Source organism: Ammospiza caudacuta, chromosome 4 (genome assembly GCF_027887145.1).
Source record: "Ammospiza caudacuta isolate bAmmCau1 chromosome 4, bAmmCau1.pri, whole genome shotgun sequence".
Lineage (NCBI taxonomy): Eukaryota > Metazoa > Chordata > Aves > Passeriformes > Passerellidae > Ammospiza > Ammospiza caudacuta.
The window spans coordinates 21,572,963-21,590,774 of NC_080596.1; the positions used below are offsets into that span (position 1 = coordinate 21,572,963).

The 17,812-nt window shown below is 39.8% G+C and overlaps 1 protein-coding gene across 1 annotated transcript; it reads left to right on the forward strand.

The window, feature by feature from the left end:
- Window positions 1-58: 58 nt before the first annotated feature.
- ABCE1 (ATP binding cassette subfamily E member 1) lies at window positions 59-17,111 on the forward strand. Its single transcript, XM_058802935.1, has 18 exons — window positions 59-236; window positions 6,232-6,399; window positions 6,710-6,795; window positions 7,306-7,403; window positions 7,794-7,911; window positions 9,761-9,898; window positions 10,043-10,112; window positions 11,178-11,274; window positions 12,247-12,336; window positions 12,929-13,050; window positions 13,695-13,916; window positions 14,325-14,384; window positions 14,468-14,526; window positions 14,696-14,806; window positions 14,896-15,038; window positions 15,135-15,257; window positions 16,219-16,330; window positions 16,578-17,111. The coding sequence occupies exons 2-18, from the start codon at window positions 6,297-6,299 to the stop codon at window positions 16,623-16,625; spliced, it is 1,800 nt and encodes a 599-aa protein (XP_058658918.1). The 5' UTR covers window positions 59-236; window positions 6,232-6,296; the 3' UTR covers window positions 16,626-17,111.
- The last annotated feature ends 701 nt before the right edge of the window (window positions 17,112-17,812 follow it).

Consider the following 17,812-nt stretch of genomic DNA (forward strand, 5'->3'; position numbering starts at 1 on the left):
TCCCTTCCCTTCCCTTCCTTCCCTTCCCTTCCCTCCTCTCCGTGGCGCGCGCCAGGCCCCGCCCCCCGGGCCCGACGGCCATCTTGGCCGGGTGGCGGCGGCGGCGCGAGCACGTTGCGCGCGCGGGCCCGCGCGCGGGATCACCGGACGCCGTTTCCCGGCCGCGGCGCGAGGGCGCCGCGCGCGCTCCCACCCCCGCTGCCCCCGGCCCCGCCGCACCCCCCTCACAGCTCCCGGTAAGCAGCGCCGGGGGGAACTCCCGCCTTCCCGCACGGGAACGGAGGCGGTGGGGAAAGGGCCCCGCTCCTCGTGGTGTGCTGCCGGCCTGGGCTCGGCCTGGGCGGCGGCCTCGCCCGCAGCACCGTGGGAGAAGGGTCGGCTCGACCGCGCCCCGCCCGGGCCTCAGGGCCGGAGGCTCCCGGGGCTCGGGGCTCGCTGCCGGCGTGGGCACGGCCCGGGCCGGCACTGCCTGCACACGCGGCACGTCATCCCCCGCGCCTCGGGTTCTGTGGCAGCGGGGTCAGAGCGCCGGCCCTGCTGTGGGTATGGCTCCCTGTGGAGGCAGCGCGGGATCCTCGCCTGGCGGCGCTGGCCTGGCTCTGGGAAAGGCAACGCCGGCATTTTGCTCCTAGGAAAACTGGGAACTTCCTCCTCGGGCTGGGGGGGAAGGCCGTATTTTGCCTTCTTTTGAGGGAAGCTGATATCCACGTGGGTGCTTGTGAGGTGGTGAGGAGATCAAGCCTTCCTGCAGGTGCGATAAGATAGCGGGGTAAGGCTGTTTTCTGCGAGGTATGTGTAAAAAAAAAAAAACAAAAGAAGAAGCCGGCAGGGCTTTTCTCAAGGACCATGGTGGTGTTTCCTGCCTGGAATGCACTTGGATACTTCACCTGCAAGTTCCTGTGACAGTTTTCACGCCCTAATTTAAGTTTCCCTGCTTTGGTTCCTTCCGTAAACTGCAGTCCTAAACCAGTGGTCATGAAATACTTCCATTAGTTTCATTAGGTTGCTAATTTACAGGTTCGTTCTCACGCATTTCACTTCATGTTAAGGGGAAATGTTAAAGATTGAGTGATAATTAATACTGCTCAGCACAAGCTAAACACACCCACTCGTTCTGCAGCGTCAGTATACTTGACCATATGCTTTCATGTTAACATATTTTCTTATTCATGACGTGTCTTATGAGTAACATAGTGATTTAATACAGTAGGGAAATCTGGGGCATGTCTAAACTACTTTTTTTACATTGCCTCGGTTTCTTAAATGAGAAAACCTTAAGCATAGACTAGTTCTTGTATCATTTAATGTTTTACCTATAATTTCAATTTTCTTTGGGTATTCTAATTCTTGGCTTTATTGTCCTTGTTATGGTGTGCCTGTATGTAGCCCATTGGCAGTGGAGTTGAGAGGCAGTTCTCAGTTGCTTGTTTTCAGTGGCAGCTGGAGATGCTGCTCATCCTCACTTCTTTCCACAGCCCTTCTCTCTGAGGTCTCATGCACTGTAATTTTGTGAAGTGTTCACTGGTTTTGTGCAAAGTAACCAAAGATGGCACAATTCTGAACCCAGGCCTTCCCTTCACATCTTTCAATGAATGGTCTCTGGTTCTGTTTCAGTCTTCATTTACTTTTAATGTTTAAATTTTTCTTTGTTTAAGTCTGAATAATTCAGTGGAATTACAAATTCTTCTCAGTCATAATTGCCTTGACTTAGTAAATTATAATTTTGCTCTAATGCATGAGAAAGAAATATTATTAATGCAAGCACATTGCACATGTTCTACAGATTGTACATTGCTGTTGCCTTCTGTGACAGATAGCAAGGTCTGCACGTGGGCAACTTCTTTTTTTTTTTTTTTTTTTTGTAATCTGGTGTGTCAGGGTGTGCAGCAGCTGTACCAGACAGCCTAAGAATGCTGGCTTAGAAGGCTTGTGATAACATGTTTGGTGTCTTATTTTTAGACAGGTTTCATTTTTTGTACTAAATTATATAATTGAATGTAATGGGCAGCTTTTGGCTTTAATGAATGATACTGACAGGGCCTTTACAACATTTTCTTTTTTGTCTAGCCAGCAGTTTTTAGTCATTCCCTCCTTCCTTCACCTGTGTTGTCAGCCCATGCTGGGAAGATTTTCTGCTGCCACACCATCATCATTCAATAACTCAAATAGCTCTTTACCCTGGTAGTTAGTTGCAAATTAGTATTTTCATACTCTGTTTTTTATTCTGTTCTTCTTGATATGGAAAGGAGAAGCACAGTCATGAAGTCAAATGCTTCTGAGTACCAGTTTGTCCTGCCCCTGAAGTGCTGACTGCCCTGCTGGGTTACTGGTGTGCTGTAACATTGCTGATCTGTGTTCAGTCTCCTGAGAGTTCTACATCTGTTCCCTGCAGTCAGACCATCCTATTCCATATGTTAATTTAAATGCCACTCAGCTACCTGGGTGGAAATATAGAACTTGAGTTCAGTCTGGTTTTGGACAGTTTGTTTATTTGTTTCTGAGTTCTAAGTAGATATTATTATTTTCTTTTGTGGGCAGTTGTCATTATAGATATCAGCACAGTCCTGGAAATAATACAGAAGTTCACAATTTTTTTTTTTCTGAAGATGGTTAAGACCACTAGAGAGTTTTGGATAAACTGACACTTGTGTCACATAGGTGGGAGCAGAGGGGGAGGAGTGTGAGATGTGTGTCTCCATGCTGCTTCATTACTTCTGTTTCCCCCCTGCCCCCACATACTCTAATAAATGCTTAGTGTACATACTTAGTTCACTGACCCCTTCAAAACTGTTCACCACAGATTGGGCATTTTTGTGTAAGTTAGAATTAGCTGTAAGTTAGAATGGAACTTACATGGGCATTTTCCCAAGTAAGTTAGAATTAGAAAAATTCCCAAACTCGGGCTGTTTTATTGCTCACCAGCCACAGTCTGATTCAGCAGCGAGTGCAAACTTCAGTGTGATTATCCTGCCAAGAGTGAGGAAAGCTTGCTGAGGAGCTCGGCAGGAATTGTGTGTTTCAGGCCGTGTTTGCCGTGGTGCCTGGGAGCAGCCCCGTCCCACTCGTGCTGTGAGCTGCAGGCTGAACCCCGCCCGGAGGGTGGGTGGCTGAGCAGGGTTTGGGGGCTGGGGAGGGAGCTTTGCTTCTGGGGCACCCACAGGGCTGGCTCACTGCTGCCTGCAGCTCAGGGGGCAGATCCACCGTGCCCTGTCTGCTCAGGCCGTGGAGAAAGGGCCCCTTGGCACTTCCCTTGGGAAAACAGAGAGGGAATCATTCACCCCCAAATACTCTCTGTAAACTGCAGGATTTTAGTGAAAGGCACTGGGATGTCTTCCCAAGGAATGGATCTTTATTTGAAGTCATGACAACATCCAGTATCTGTCCCCAAGAAAATTACCCTGACTAAAGCACCTTTATAGTCTTCAAAAATACGGTTTTCAGTTTGTTGTTTCCTGCTGTATTAAAGTGAGAACTGCAGACTCATTATTCCATGCCTGTTTGCCTGGTCTATGGATGCAATTTCAGTGTCCAGCCCTACTTTGTCAGTCTGGTCTGACAACACAGAACTGTTGAATCACTTTTAATTTTTTTTCGTATATTCAGTCATTTATTTGAAAACATCAGCTGTGTTAATAGGTCTTCCTGGCTTAGGAAATTTAAATTAGTAAAGGAAAAAAAAAAGAAATGTAAGTATAAACTGCCACAATATGGTTGGCAGTGTGAATAGTTACATTCATTTATAGGTGATGAAGAATATCTTCTGACATTAGTTTTAAAATACTTTGGAATCTGAATAAAGGAATAAGACTACCACTTTTTAAAGGAGCCACTTAAAATGTTGGTACCTATGGTAGTAATGGATTTAAGGATACAATAACATCAGCTTTTCTGACCTTTGCTGTTGGATGTCCATCTTCCAGATGTTGCAGTAGTAGCTGGAGGATTCCTTCCAACTGAAGTTTATAGAATTTAACATGATGTGTGCCATACACCCATTTTATTCTTGCTTCCTTCATGAGTCTGCAAGTCACAACCTTTCTTCCTCCAACAGCCATATGTAGTAAATATAGTCTGTAAACCATTGGAGGAGGCTTTGGTTTGGTGAAGCAAAGATGAGCTGGGCATCCAAAAAAACCTTTCCTTAATTAGAGATGTTGGAATCCTTTGGATGCAGCTGCATCTTTGCACTGTGTGGAAACCTGAAGTATTTCCAGACTTCTTCCCAATTATATCATTGAATACTGATACTGCATTGAAATGATTTTGAACATGCATCATCTGTAGGGCTGCCATCCCTTTATTTGGTGAGATGGAAATGCTTTGTACTTTATGGCATTTCTTTTTACAAAAAAAAAAAATAATTTGCAATATCTTAAAATCTTCCAAGGGCCTCATAAGTTGGTCGTCTTTGTTCTGGAGCTGGAGGGAGTTGTCCTTAGGTGTGTCTTGTTCATAGGAAAATAAAAGTCATTATTATTGTTATTTTAATTATTATGAATTAATATAGTAAAGGAAATACAAATGTACTTTAAAGCACATTTAAAGTACAAGATTACATTTAAAATTCTCTGCCCTTCCCTCCATTTGCTGCAGCTGTACAAAGTCCCATTACAATCCTATGTACATTACAAAGAACAAAGAGGGGCTTATAGAGAGGAAAACAAGTCATAATTTCACTTCTTTGCATGCATTTAGTTGTGATTTCAGGAATATTTAATCATCTTGTACTCCACAGAATTATGGAGTTTTTTATGTTGGAAAAGACCTCCAAGATTATTGAGTCCAACCATTAACCCAGCTCTGGCTCCTGCCCTGTGTCCCTGAGGGCCACATCTACATGTCTTTTAAATACCTGCAGGGATGGTGACTCAGCCACTTCCCTGGGCTGCCTGTGCACTGCTTGTCCCCCTTTCAGCAAAGTTTTCCTGACATCCAATCTGAACCTCCCCTGGTGAGATCTGGGGCTGGTTCCTCCTGTCCTGTGCTGTGTTATTTTGCAGAAGAGCCCGACCCCCCTGCTGTCTGTACCCTCTTTTCAGACAGGTGTAGAGGGTGAGGAGGGCTCTCCTGAGCCTCCCTTCCTGGGCTAAACATGCCCAGCTCCCCCAGCCTCCCTCAGAGCGGGGCTCCAGACCCTTCCCAGCCCCACTGCCCTGCCTGGGCTCGCTCCAGCCCCTCTGTGACTTTCTGTAGTGAGGGGCCCAGAGCAGGACACAGCGCTCAGGGGATGGTGCCCCCAAGTCCAGGGGGACAATCCCTGCCCTGCTCCTGCTGGCCACACTGCTGCTCATCCAGGCCAGGATGCCACTGGCCTTCTTGGCCACCTGGGCACAGCTGGCTTGTGGCCAGTCACTGTCACCAGCCAGCCCCAGGTCCTTTTCCAAAACCAGGCAATTTTCCTTACACTCTTCCCAGCCTGTGGCACTGCCTGGGGTGGCTGTGACCCAAGGGCAGGACCCAGCACTTGGCCTCACTGATCCTCATGATCCCCATGGATCCAGCTTGGCCAGATCCCTTTGCAGAGCCTTTCTATGTTCCTTATAAAGAATTTTACTTATTTTTATTTCAATCTATTATAGGCATTGATACCATATTAGGAAATTAAGCAGGTAACTGTAATTATTCAGATACTAATGGAACTCAAGATTAAAGAACCAAACATCATCATGAATGTCTGTTCATATTGCCTGGTTTACTTTTTATACTCAGTTAAAATTTTTCACTTTGAAAACTGGTTTACATTTTACACTGTTTTAATCCTTTAATACAGAATATTAGCATACAGTTTGTAAATGTATATTCAATCATATCATTAGAGTAATAGTTGTAGTCACAATTTGTCAATGTGGACAAGGGTGCTTTATACCAGGTAACTTGTAAAACTAAAATTTGGAGCTGTATAGATTCTTATGTTCTTACTACAGCGTGCTTTTTTGGAAACAAATCCATTTTCAGATAAATCACAATTTTATTTCTACACTGGAAAAATAGTAATGGGACAGAAAGGTGATGTTAAAAATTTGTGCAGTTATCTACACATCAGTACCCTTGTTATTTGTATCTCTAACTTTGCTGTTTGTCATGTTGCTTAAAGGAGGGGAAAAATAAAATAATTTTGCATTTTTGATCTCTGCACTCCACTGGCAATAACTTAGGTTAGAGTCTGTTCTCTGTGCTGTTAGTGACCTGATCTCTTACAGTGTTTTTTGCTTTTGTTTTTTTTTCTTTAAGATCTGGAAGACTCCCACTACTCCTTCTTATAATTGGTATATGTGTTTAACCCTAAATTGTGCATTATGGCCGACAAATTAACAAGAATTGCTATAGTCAACCATGACAAATGTAAGCCAAAGAAATGTCGTCAGGAATGCAAGAAGAGTTGTCCTGTGGTTCGAATGGGTAAGAGATACAGTGTAACAAAGTGTTGGAGCAGTTGGAGGCCTTTTAAATCACTTCTACTCCATAGAATGAGCTTTTTGTAACTGATAGATTTTTGTGTATCATTCAAGCTTTTTTTTTTTTCATAAAGCTTTTAGAAGTATCACTAAAAGCTTAAACAATTCTTAGTAATAATGACACTTTTCAAGCCTTTGCATAATTGAAGCTTCAGTGAGCGTTCATCAGTTACAAGGTCCTCTGTGAACTTTAGTAGGCAGGAATTCTGATTCACCAGAAACTGGATTGATCTTATCTTACTTTTTTTCACCAGGAAAACTTTGCATAGAAGTCACATCACAGAACAAAATAGCATGGATTTCAGAAACACTTTGTATTGGTTGTGGTATTTGCATCAAGGTAAAAATTAAACTGCTTTATTTAAAGTGCTACATTTTCCTTATTTTGTTATTATATTTAGCAATGCATACTGTAACTTCAAAAAGCAGTTTTCTTTCCTGGATTAATCAGACCAAGTTAACTTACTGTTTATAGAAAGTGAAGAACTGTGTCTCTTGACTGAACTGGTTGGGTTGCAAGGTGTGGGTTTTGTTTGTGGCTTTGTTTTTGCTTGGCCTGGTTTGGGTTTTTTGTTTGTGTCTGTAGACACCTAGCAGCAGACAGATGTTTTTTGTGAAAGGTGTAGAATATATGCAGTGTGCCTTATTTGTATTGTAGACTGACAGTCTAAACTGCAGACTACTAATTTGTAAAATGTGGCACAGAACTTCCTTGGCAGGTTGACCATGTAAAGGAAATTTGGTAGAGGTCCATTTAAAAATATAAATGCACAGCTGGGTGTAGTACAACACATAGGCTTTTGTTAATAAATTGTGTGCACTAATAACCTATAATTTATTTCAATTCCAGAAATGTCCTTTTGGAGCCTTGTCAATTGTTAACTTACCTAGCAACCTGGAGAAAGAAACAACACATAGATACTGTGCCAATGCCTTCAAACTTCACAGGTATTTTATTTTTCAAATATCAAAGAGACAAAAATATCCAAGTTTTTGATAGTGTAAACATAGTGCACATCAAAGTGTTCTTGGTTCTTACCCCAGTAGCTTCCTTTTAGAATGTTAGTTAAATTTTTCTTATTAAAAAGTATTATAATGAAATAAATTAGTGATAGGGATTATTTTACAGAGCCCCTATTTTAAAACACACTGCCCTTAAGTATTTCTTATGCTCTTCTATTTTTAAGGAACTTGATATGATTTGGGTTAGATATTTGCAAGTTAACAAAAGCTGTAATAATCAGAAGGTCTGAAAATGGCTTGCAGCATTTACTTGCCCACTGAGTGTTGGTGTGTGATGGCATAAATGTAACACAAACTTACCAATGTTTTGTACAGGTTGCCTATCCCTCGTCCAGGTGAAGTGCTGGGATTGGTTGGAACCAATGGTATTGGAAAATCAACTGCCTTGAAAATTTTAGCAGGAAAACAGAAGCCAAATCTTGGAAAATATGATGTATGTATCAGCAATAAAAAAGAGTTAGCATTTTAGGTAGCTGTTTATTTTTTTGGACTGAGTGTTTGTATCTGTGAATGTGATAGATTTGTAAGGTTGTTGGCACTTTGATATTGACAGCCAGTGACCTACTCCACACAGGACCAGTAGTAGGAGGTTATTGCTAACAATTTGCCTTCTTGCAAATTGTGTATATCTCTCAAGAAAGAAAAGGGTACTAATTGTAATTGTAACTCACAAAAGATAAAAATCAGAGGTAGGTTTCTTGAAGTTGTACTTATGGGCTTGGGGATTTTTTAATCCCAGTCTTTAAAAAAGTCACGTTTTTCTCCCTGCATAATTTACCTGTTCCCATCAGGAATTTCCATAGCTCAAGTGTTGGAGTTTCTTCTAAGTTTCCTTTGTTTTTTATCTGAACAGCTCAAGTGTCTGTGAGCACTTACTGTGTATCCTTGGGATCTCTTAGGCATTTTTATCTTTGATTCTTTTGAGGAAGATTTCTCATAAAGTATGTTGTTATTGTAAGTTGTGGTTGAAGGTATTTCCCACTGTACACTTCAATGCTGAGCTCTGAAAAATCCTTAGTTTCTTCATATTGCTAGTTACTTAGAAATAAGACTTTTTGAGAGTGAGACTTAAAACTTGTAATCTGCTGGTATTCATGGGAATTCATAATCCATTTTCCTTTGTGTTTGCTCCAAGTCCAACTGCAGCCAGTAAGCAAAACATTTTACAAGGGCTTTTTTACCTAACTCTACTCCAAAGAGTGAATACATTAGAGAAAGGGCATAAGTAATAACTATTAGGACTCCTCTTATCAGTATTTCAGATGTTACTTTCTTACCTTCAGACTGCATGGGGATAATTGAATTCTGATGCACAGTTTTGTCCTTCAGGAAGCACTTGTAAGAACAAGTGTGCTGATACTTTCTTCAGCAGTTTCTTTACCTGAAAGAGTAATGTTTTATTAAACTGTTCAGTCATGGCTGCTACCTAAAGCTGCAAAGAAATAGTAATTTCCCAGCTACATTTTACATTCTCTTTCAAGTTTGGTTTATATTCTTTTGTGGACTTCTTGTTTCAGGTGGTAGTATTGCAGGAATAGCAAAACTTTTGACTTTCTGAATGTGTACTTAATTGAATTACCATGCTTCCAAAATCAGACTTTGCTGTGAAGGAGCCATATCAGTATGACCACAGAAACACGTGGTATGAATTGAATCTTCCATGTTGCTTCTGCTCTAAAACTGATGAAGCATTTCCTCTGTGTATTTGCTTGGTTTGGAAATATGACTGTGCCAGTCTGATCCATACTGTTTATCATCAAAGAAATAAACTCACCACCCCTCAGAGTAGTACAGTGTGCAAGGGGGAACTTTTTCCTGGGTGATTGCTCTGAACAGTTCCTTTTATTTTCAATGTGTCATTTTTCCTTTCTTTTTTTCCCTTCTGTTCCTTGGAAATGTTTGCTAGAACCAGAGAAGATTACCAGATTTGTTGCATTTTCTGTGCTGGTTCGTGCTTTTACCATTCCAGTCCTTTTTCTTTGGATTGGCTGTATCAGATAGCTAATAAGTGTGGTTACATGAATCCATGCTGTCATTTTCCCCATGAAGTTGTTTCAGTTCAGTAGCTTCTTAGCTGTGCAAATTTAATTTTTTTGGAAGATTAGTGAAACCTGGAAAAAGAAGGTCTCTCTGAACTTTGTTCTTAGAAGGCTTTTGCAGATTTTTTTGGTTTGTTCTCTTACAAGCATATTCTATTTGCCTTATTGATTGGAATTTGAAATTAGGGTTCCTTACTATGTTTTTAAATGGTATAAGTAAACCCAGGCTTTAATTTTTCACAGGATCCACCTGACTGGCAAGAAATTTTGACTTACTTCCGAGGATCTGAATTACAGAACTATTTTACCAAGATCCTGGAAGATGACCTTAAAGCTATCATTAAACCTCAGTACGTGGACCAGATCCCTAAAGCTGCAAAGGTGAGACATTTCATGAGTTAATAGAAAGCTGGGAGCTTCTTCTGTAGTACTTCTTATGTGTTTGAAAGTTTTATTTAGCAGCGTAACTCAGAACTGTTTGAAATTTTTAATGTTGGTTGGGGGTTTTTATTATTTATCACACAGGGAACAGTGGGATCAATTCTGGATAGGAAGGATGAAACCAAGACACAAACTGTTGTGTGTCAGCAGCTCGGTAAGTAATTTTGTACAGTCAAATTTTAAAGCATTTGAGAAGTTCATATTTACTGAAACAATCAAGTTACCACAATATGATAGAGCATGTAAATTATACCAACTCAAAGAGAGAAAAAGTGCTTTAGTGTAAAGCCCAGGGCATGCTGTAATATAAATAACACAAATAATCCTTTCTGGTGGCAAACTAGTTGATACATTCTAGTTAACAGAATGTGATGCAGCTTCTGTTTCATAGTAGAAAGTGCTTATTTTTAAATCCAGAAAAATCCCACTTAACATCTGCTGCTCTTGCTTGCTCACAAATATGGCAAAGAGTGAGCATCCCCCTTTTTACACTGCATGTAAAAAATGTTATCTTAATATTCCACACTCTCCCCAAAGCTTGTAGGTATCTAATTTTAGTGGGAGTAACACTGACTTCTGAGATTAATACAATTAATAAGAACATCTGCATAGTCCAGCCCTAGTAATGTTTTGTAGGTGTTCTGTATTTAGTTGTTACTAAGTTTAGTTGTTGCTAAATTCACTGTGGGATTGTTTTTGGTAGAGCTGGGTAGTGAAGGTGAGGCTGCCATTGTGTCACCAAGAATGTGGTCTTTGAGTCCCACTTAATTTATTAATGACACAACCTATTCTTGAAATGTGTTCGTTAAGCTGCTTAGAAAATACCTGCTTCACCCCTCTCCTGTAAGGTTTGAGGGACTTGATTTTCAAGAAAATCAGAACTCTCCAGGCAAGCCTGACAAGAAGCACTGTCAGAACTGGTATAGTTTCTTTTTAGGGCCAGAATCTTCACCAGTGTGGTGGAAAAAGAAATAGAAATACAATTCTTCGGCACGACAGGAAGCAGCCATGCAGCTAATGCTGCAGAGAAGCCAGAGCTTGCTGTGACTTAGTATTAGCAGTATGATACTGATGCTGTGTAAAATGAAAGCTTATTGTCCTTCTGTTTTCTTTCCTTCTCTGTAGAATGTTTGCTATGTTTATACATGTTTTGTAGGTAATAAACATATGGATTGTTCTGTTGGTTATCACATACCTAAAATTAATCACTTATTTGCAGACTTAACACATCTGAAAGAAAGAAATGTTGAGGACCTTTCAGGAGGAGAACTTCAGAGATTTGCTTGTGCAGTTGTTTGCATTCAGAAGGCTGATATGTATGTTTAATTTACTTCTGCTACACATTGCTTCTAATAATCTGTCTCAGAATATGGTCCTCAAATTTACTCTTATTCTTAACAATAATATTTTCTATGAAGTAGTGAAGAATATTTTAAAATTATTAAATAATGTTTAAAAATTATTTTTAGAAATTTTGCCAGCTCATCAGCTGAAAGCCATTCTTACTTCATGTTTAATCTCTGGATTCTGTATACTTTCATTTATTGAGTGGAAATAGCTGATTTCAGAAGGCAGTGTTAGATTTCAGTATCCCAACCTCATAACCTCTCCCTAATCCCACCTAAATGTATCCTGTTGGACGGCACACCTCCCTTAGCCTCTCCGAATGAGAAAAGTACAGCTGCTTCCCCACCTCTTAGAACTTGAGTCCCTCCTCTCCTGTCTTTGCAAGCAGGAAATTACTGTCTGATCTTTGTTGTTTCCTGACTCCTTGGGACCATGAGAGCAAGATCAGAAGAGTTACAGGGTTTTGGTTTTTTTGCTTTTATGAATTGTTGATTGGTTGGTTTTGTTCACTTGGGCTGCTGTTTTTTGTTCAGTTGATGTGAATTTCAAGTGGGTTTCCTTGTTCAGTTTTCTCTTTTTAGAAAATGTCCTTCTTCCAGTCTTCTAAAGTATTTTTGCACTTTTTAGTTCATTTAGTTAAATTTAAGGTAACCTTTATTTAAGTTAGTGCATGGGAATCCTAACTGCTGATTTTTGTAACTTTTGATAACTTGGATAACTTTGTCAGAACTTTTGGGAAAGTAATACTTAACTCACTTTCACGTGGCAGTCTACAGAGAATAAAGGCAGGTGTGCACAATGCTCATTTTTTTCTCCCTTTCTCAATATAAATAATGATTCTTTTTTATTTCTATTTACTTAATGGTTGTAATGTTAATATTATGTTTGAATAAGTAGAAAGCTTGCATTCACTAAGACTTCCCTCTTCCTTTTGGGATTAGCTTCATGTTTGATGAACCTTCCAGCTACTTGGATGTCAAGCAGCGCTTGAAGGCTGCCATCACTATCCGGTCCCTCATAAACCCTGACAGGTAAATACAAGTTCAGCTGTTTCACCAGGCTGTTATAGTGCATGACTGCTTACAGAGGGAAGAAGAAGTCCATCCCCTCAGAAGTGCTCACTCCTCAGTATGACACACTAACAGATGTTCCAGATATTCCAAGTCTGTAATATTCTATTCTTTCGCATTTTGGAAACTTACTTCCTGTAGTTTCTGGTCCCATTTCAAAATCCTGTAATAAGGATAGGAAAACCGTGGTGATTACTTTTCACCAAAGGGATGAATATTGCATCCCTTTCTCACAAAGATTTTTATTTTCTTAAAATGTGCTAAATATTTTTCACTCAAATCAATCAACATCCTTCCACTTAATGTACATAAAGAATCTGCCAGTTCATGCTGAAGATGGACTTGAAATTTATCATTCACGAGCTTTTTGGCAGTTTAAAAAATGCTGGTGAGAGATATGAACTCTCTCCTTCTTTAGTATAAAGTGAAGAAATCATATTAACTAAAGATCATGTTGATAGCTCTTGTTTATGCAAGACTAGATTAAGAAAAAAAGAAAGAAAAATATTTTGCATTGAGATAAAAAAAGCATCTCTCTGGCTTTGTTTTTCAGGTACATTATTGTTGTAGAGCATGATCTAAGTGTATTAGATTATCTCTCTGACTTTATCTGCTGCCTGTATGGAGTGCCAAGTGCTTATGGTGTTGTTACCATGCCTTTCAGCGTAAGAGAAGGTAACTCTTGCCATATTTCTCTTTTTAAACTTTCCCAAAAAAAGACAGCAAAATGCCAGTTGTCTGCTATATAAACATGTCCTCATCCTGTCACAGTTCAGCAATGAAAAATCTGTTTGATTTTTTGCAGAATTTCTGTGTTAAATGATACTTAATTTGTAACTCAACCCAAAAGCCTTCATTTTCACTTGCTATGGACATAATTTTGATACTTGCAGGTGTTTTGTAAACAGTGGAGTTACACAAAAGGCCCTGTAAGTAGTAGAGAAAGGGCAGGAGAGAGGTTCACAGTACAGAGGTATGTAGTGTTCAACTGAATTGACCCCACTTGTGGTACTGAGACTCAGTAAAAACTGGCTTTAAGAGAGTGGGCCCAACAGCAGGAGTTCCTTTAAACCCCACACACATCACTAACAGTGGCTTTTCAGGAAGAGCTGCTCCAGCCATTCTGTAGTTTAGTAAGGCTCTTCTTCATTCAGTTTGCAATGTGCATGCCTTAAAAGAGGAGGTCTTGTTGCTTCTTTTAAAGCATTAAAAATCCAGCATTCTCATTATCAGAATGAAATTTGCAGCCAGGAATTGAAATTCATCTTGTTTTACTTTGTTGCAGACCTTTCTAATGATCTTTTTTCCTCCAACCATAGGCATAAATATTTTCCTAGATGGCTATGTTCCAACAGAAAATCTAAGGTTTCGAGATGCATCTCTGGTATTTAAAGTAGCTGAGACAGCTAATGAAGAAGAGGTTAAAAAGATGTGTATGTACAAATATCCAGGAATGAAGAAAAAGATGGGAGAATTCGAACTATCCATAGTAGCTGGAGAATTCACCGATTCTGAAATTATGGTGATGTTAGGAGAAAATGGTAAGTGCAATTTATGTTGGAAACTACTTCTCCAGCCCTGGATATGCTCCTAAAGCCCTTCTTCCCTTTGGGAGCCAGGCTTCAGAATTACTGGGTTTGAGTCAGGTTGAACTGCTTGTTGTCTGGTGAAGATAGCACAGAATGAGCCCCCTGAGTAGGAAGAATGTGAAGTTACTGAGTGTTAACAGTGCCACTGTGTTGTGTTTGTTACCTACCCTGTTTTACAAACTTAGGTGGTAGTTTTAAGATAGTGCTATCCATTGCTGGAAGATAATATAGGAATTCTCAAAGCAATCTAATTTTAAAATGTATTCTTTATTACTTAGTTGTTGTTGTATCAGTGACTTGTTAGAGGTCTAAATTACTAAAAAGTGATTAATGTGTAACTTGTATTTTATTTTATTTTAGGAACTGGCAAAACAACATTTATCCGAATGCTTGCAGGAAGACTTACACCTGATGAAGGAGGTAATGTGTTACACCCAAGATGAAACCTTTTTAAGGATACTGGAAATTCTCTTGCTTACATTATTAATTTTGTCTTTTTATAGGTGAGGTCCCAGTCCTAAATGTCAGCTACAAACCACAGAAAATCAGCCCTAAATCTACGGTACATTTCAGCCTTATTTATTATCGTGTTTGCTACAAAACACACATACAGAAATTATTTTATGCCTATTTTGTAGCTGTATCTATTTAGATAGATTTTTTTATTATTCTGTTTCTGCTTGTTTTCTTGTGATGCATAAAACTGAATGGCAACATTTTCCTTTTGCTAGGGAAGTGTCCGTCAGCTGCTGCACGAGAAGATCAGAGATGCCTATACACACCCCCAGTTTGTAACTGACGTGATGAAACCTCTTCAGATAGAAAACATCATTGACCAGGAGGTATTAATTGCTTGAATCAACATCCTCATTGCCTTAACTCTGAGCCTGTACCTGAACTAAGCCCAGCCTTGTTTCCCCCGCCCCACCAGGTTCAGACGCTGTCTGGTGGTGAGCTGCAGCGTGTGGCGTTGGCGCTTTGTCTGGGTAAACCTGCAGATGTGTATCTGATTGATGAGCCCTCGGCTTACCTGGACTCTGAGCAGCGTCTGATGGCTGCCAGAGTCATCAAACGGTGAGTGCACGTGCTGGCCAAGGAGCCATTATTTGCACTAGTATTACAATGAGCTCACATTACTCTCTCTTCTTTTCTTCTTTGCCCTCATTTCAGTTTCATTCTCCATGCTAAAAAAACAGCTTTTGTGGTAGAACATGATTTTATCATGGCTACATATCTTGCTGATCGTGTGATTGTTTTTGATGGCATTCCTTCCAAGAACACACTGGCAAACAGGTAAGAGATTTGTTGGGATTACTAAACAAGATTGTCATCCCTGCCTGTGGAAATTAAAGCTGCATCCAGGACTGTCCTGAGGGTTCTGACATTTGTTTTGAATCATGGAACAGAAAATGGGATTGATCCTTTCCTACAGGCTGCCTAAACCATAGTTGGAGCAGGGTTGAGGAACATAACCAAACCCTCAAAACTAGACCAGCCTTAAGCAATTGCATGATGGCTAAATAACAATCAGAAGAGATCAAGGAATGAAAAAAGTACCAACTGTAAACTACCCTTCTGAAAATAACTTCCAGCTGCAGTAGAAGAAAGCAGTGTACTAATGGTACCTGTATGCAGATGTAGTGAAGGGCAAGTCTTAATGCCATCATGCAGTGTGCATTGATTTACTCTTTCAGAGCTGTCCCTTTTGATGTCTACTTTTGTTCCTGTTAGTAATTTCATGTAGATCACAGAGACTTTTCAATGAGCAGCCTTATCAGAAAACAGGCTTTTAGAACACTGAGTACTTGGCACACAAGCTAGACGAAGTAATAAACACACTGTCTGCCATGGCAATCTACCCTGGCTGGGGTAGCCAGGTGCTATTCCTTCCAAGAACACCCATGTTGAAATTCAAAAATCAAATTCATTCATGGATATTGAGAAAGTTATGTTATGATCTTTGCTAGATTTTGGGTTAGGTTTTTTGTTTCCTTGAATGTAAGTGTGCCAGCACACACATGTAGATACAAAATAATAAGAAAGAAAAGGTCACAGCTGGAAGCCACAATGAGACACTACTGTCATCTTTCAGCAGCATCTGAGATAGGGTTTGAATAAAAAGGTAGCATGTCAAATACAGCTTACATTTGCAGTTCCAGACCTGAGTGAGCTCAGGATGGAGATCAAAGTTGCCTGTAATCATATGATATAAAACTTCTGAAAATATAGCTAAAATATTATTCTCTCTCAACAGTCCACAGACTCTCTTGGCTGGAATGAATAAGTTTTTATCTCAGCTTGAAATCACTTTTAGAAGAGACCCCAACAATTACAGACCAAGAATAAATAAACTCAATTCCATCAAGGTAAGAGAAGACTACCTTTGCAGTACAGGAGCTATGATTGTTTGATACGAAGCCAGATTTTAAAATATGGAACAAAATGAAGATTGACAGGGTAGTTCTACTGTGCTGGAAAAACAGCATGTGAAACTAGTAAGATTTTGTAATAAGGGAAGCAGAAAGGAGTTTAGATAAGTGTCTTTTATTTCAGTTATGTTCAAGTCTGCCAAAGACTGCTTCAAGTAATGGTGACCTTTTTTCTCTTCCCAAGGATGTGGAACAGAAGAAGAGTGGAAACTACTTCTTCCTGGATGACTAAATATTGAATCCCAGCATCTTTTTAACTGGCATCTAGACATGCGTATTGGAATCTAAACAGCTGTGATGAGATGGCTCAGATCAGGTTTTAGAACAATTAATCTTTTGGAGCTTAAAATCTCTTGCTGCATTTAACATCTGAGATAGTAGCAGTAAACATCCTAGTCTGAGTAAAACTGCCACTTTCTATATTTTGGTGACACAGCCCTATTTTCAGTGTAATAATTTCAAAATAGACCACGTTGAAATTGTGCAAATGGGTCTCCTGATTTTTCAAAATTTAAGGGAAGTTTTCAATTGAATATATCCTACTCATGTACCAAGTACTGACTGAACTTCCTCATTTTAAAATAAATCTTTGAAGCTGTTTTCTGTATAAGAGGGAAGTTTACTAAGAATGTCATGCTACAAGAGTGACTCCTCTTTTAAAAAGGTTGAATCTCTCGGGCTTAGGGTTTCAGAAATAAAATACCCACGTAACTTGTGACACTGCAGAATTTCTTCAATTACTAATTCAGAAGTGTGTATATTTATATAATGTCACACACCCTTTTCTCACACTGAAGGTCACTATGCCTTTTTTTAGTCATCTGTCCCTGTGCATGTTCTCAGACCTAGGGAGATGAAAATAATCAGTGAAATAATCCTAAAGAATATAAACATTCTTTCCATCTATCCAACTCACTCTTCCATTAAGTTTTCTTAAGGGTAAGATGCAGGAATTACTTTTCCCTAAAGTAAAAATCTTTGATCCTTACTATGACAAAAAAGAAAAATAATTGAATAAACATTGTTTAAAAATTTCCCTATGCACTAAGGTCCTTCAGGGAACAAGAAGGAAAACTTGAATATTCCTGCTTACTTAAGCAGACATGCAAAAAACAACTTTCAGGTATGTGTCTTAGAGGAAGGAAGGGTATTTTCCATTCAACAGTTCTCTGCCTTCACTGGCATGTGAAAAACATGATGAGAAAACATGGCTTTGTTCCTTGTTTACATTTTTGCCTCAGAAGCTACAGAAAGGAGTGGAGGTAATTTGTGGGTTTTTGCCATTCTGTGTGTTAGTAACATGTTTATTTCATAACCTTGGCAGTACTGAGCATTATATCCACACTGCCTCTCTCTGTCTGTAACAGCAGTGCACCTGTACTGCAGCAGCACAGGGACTCTGAAGTGCAGGTACTGAGT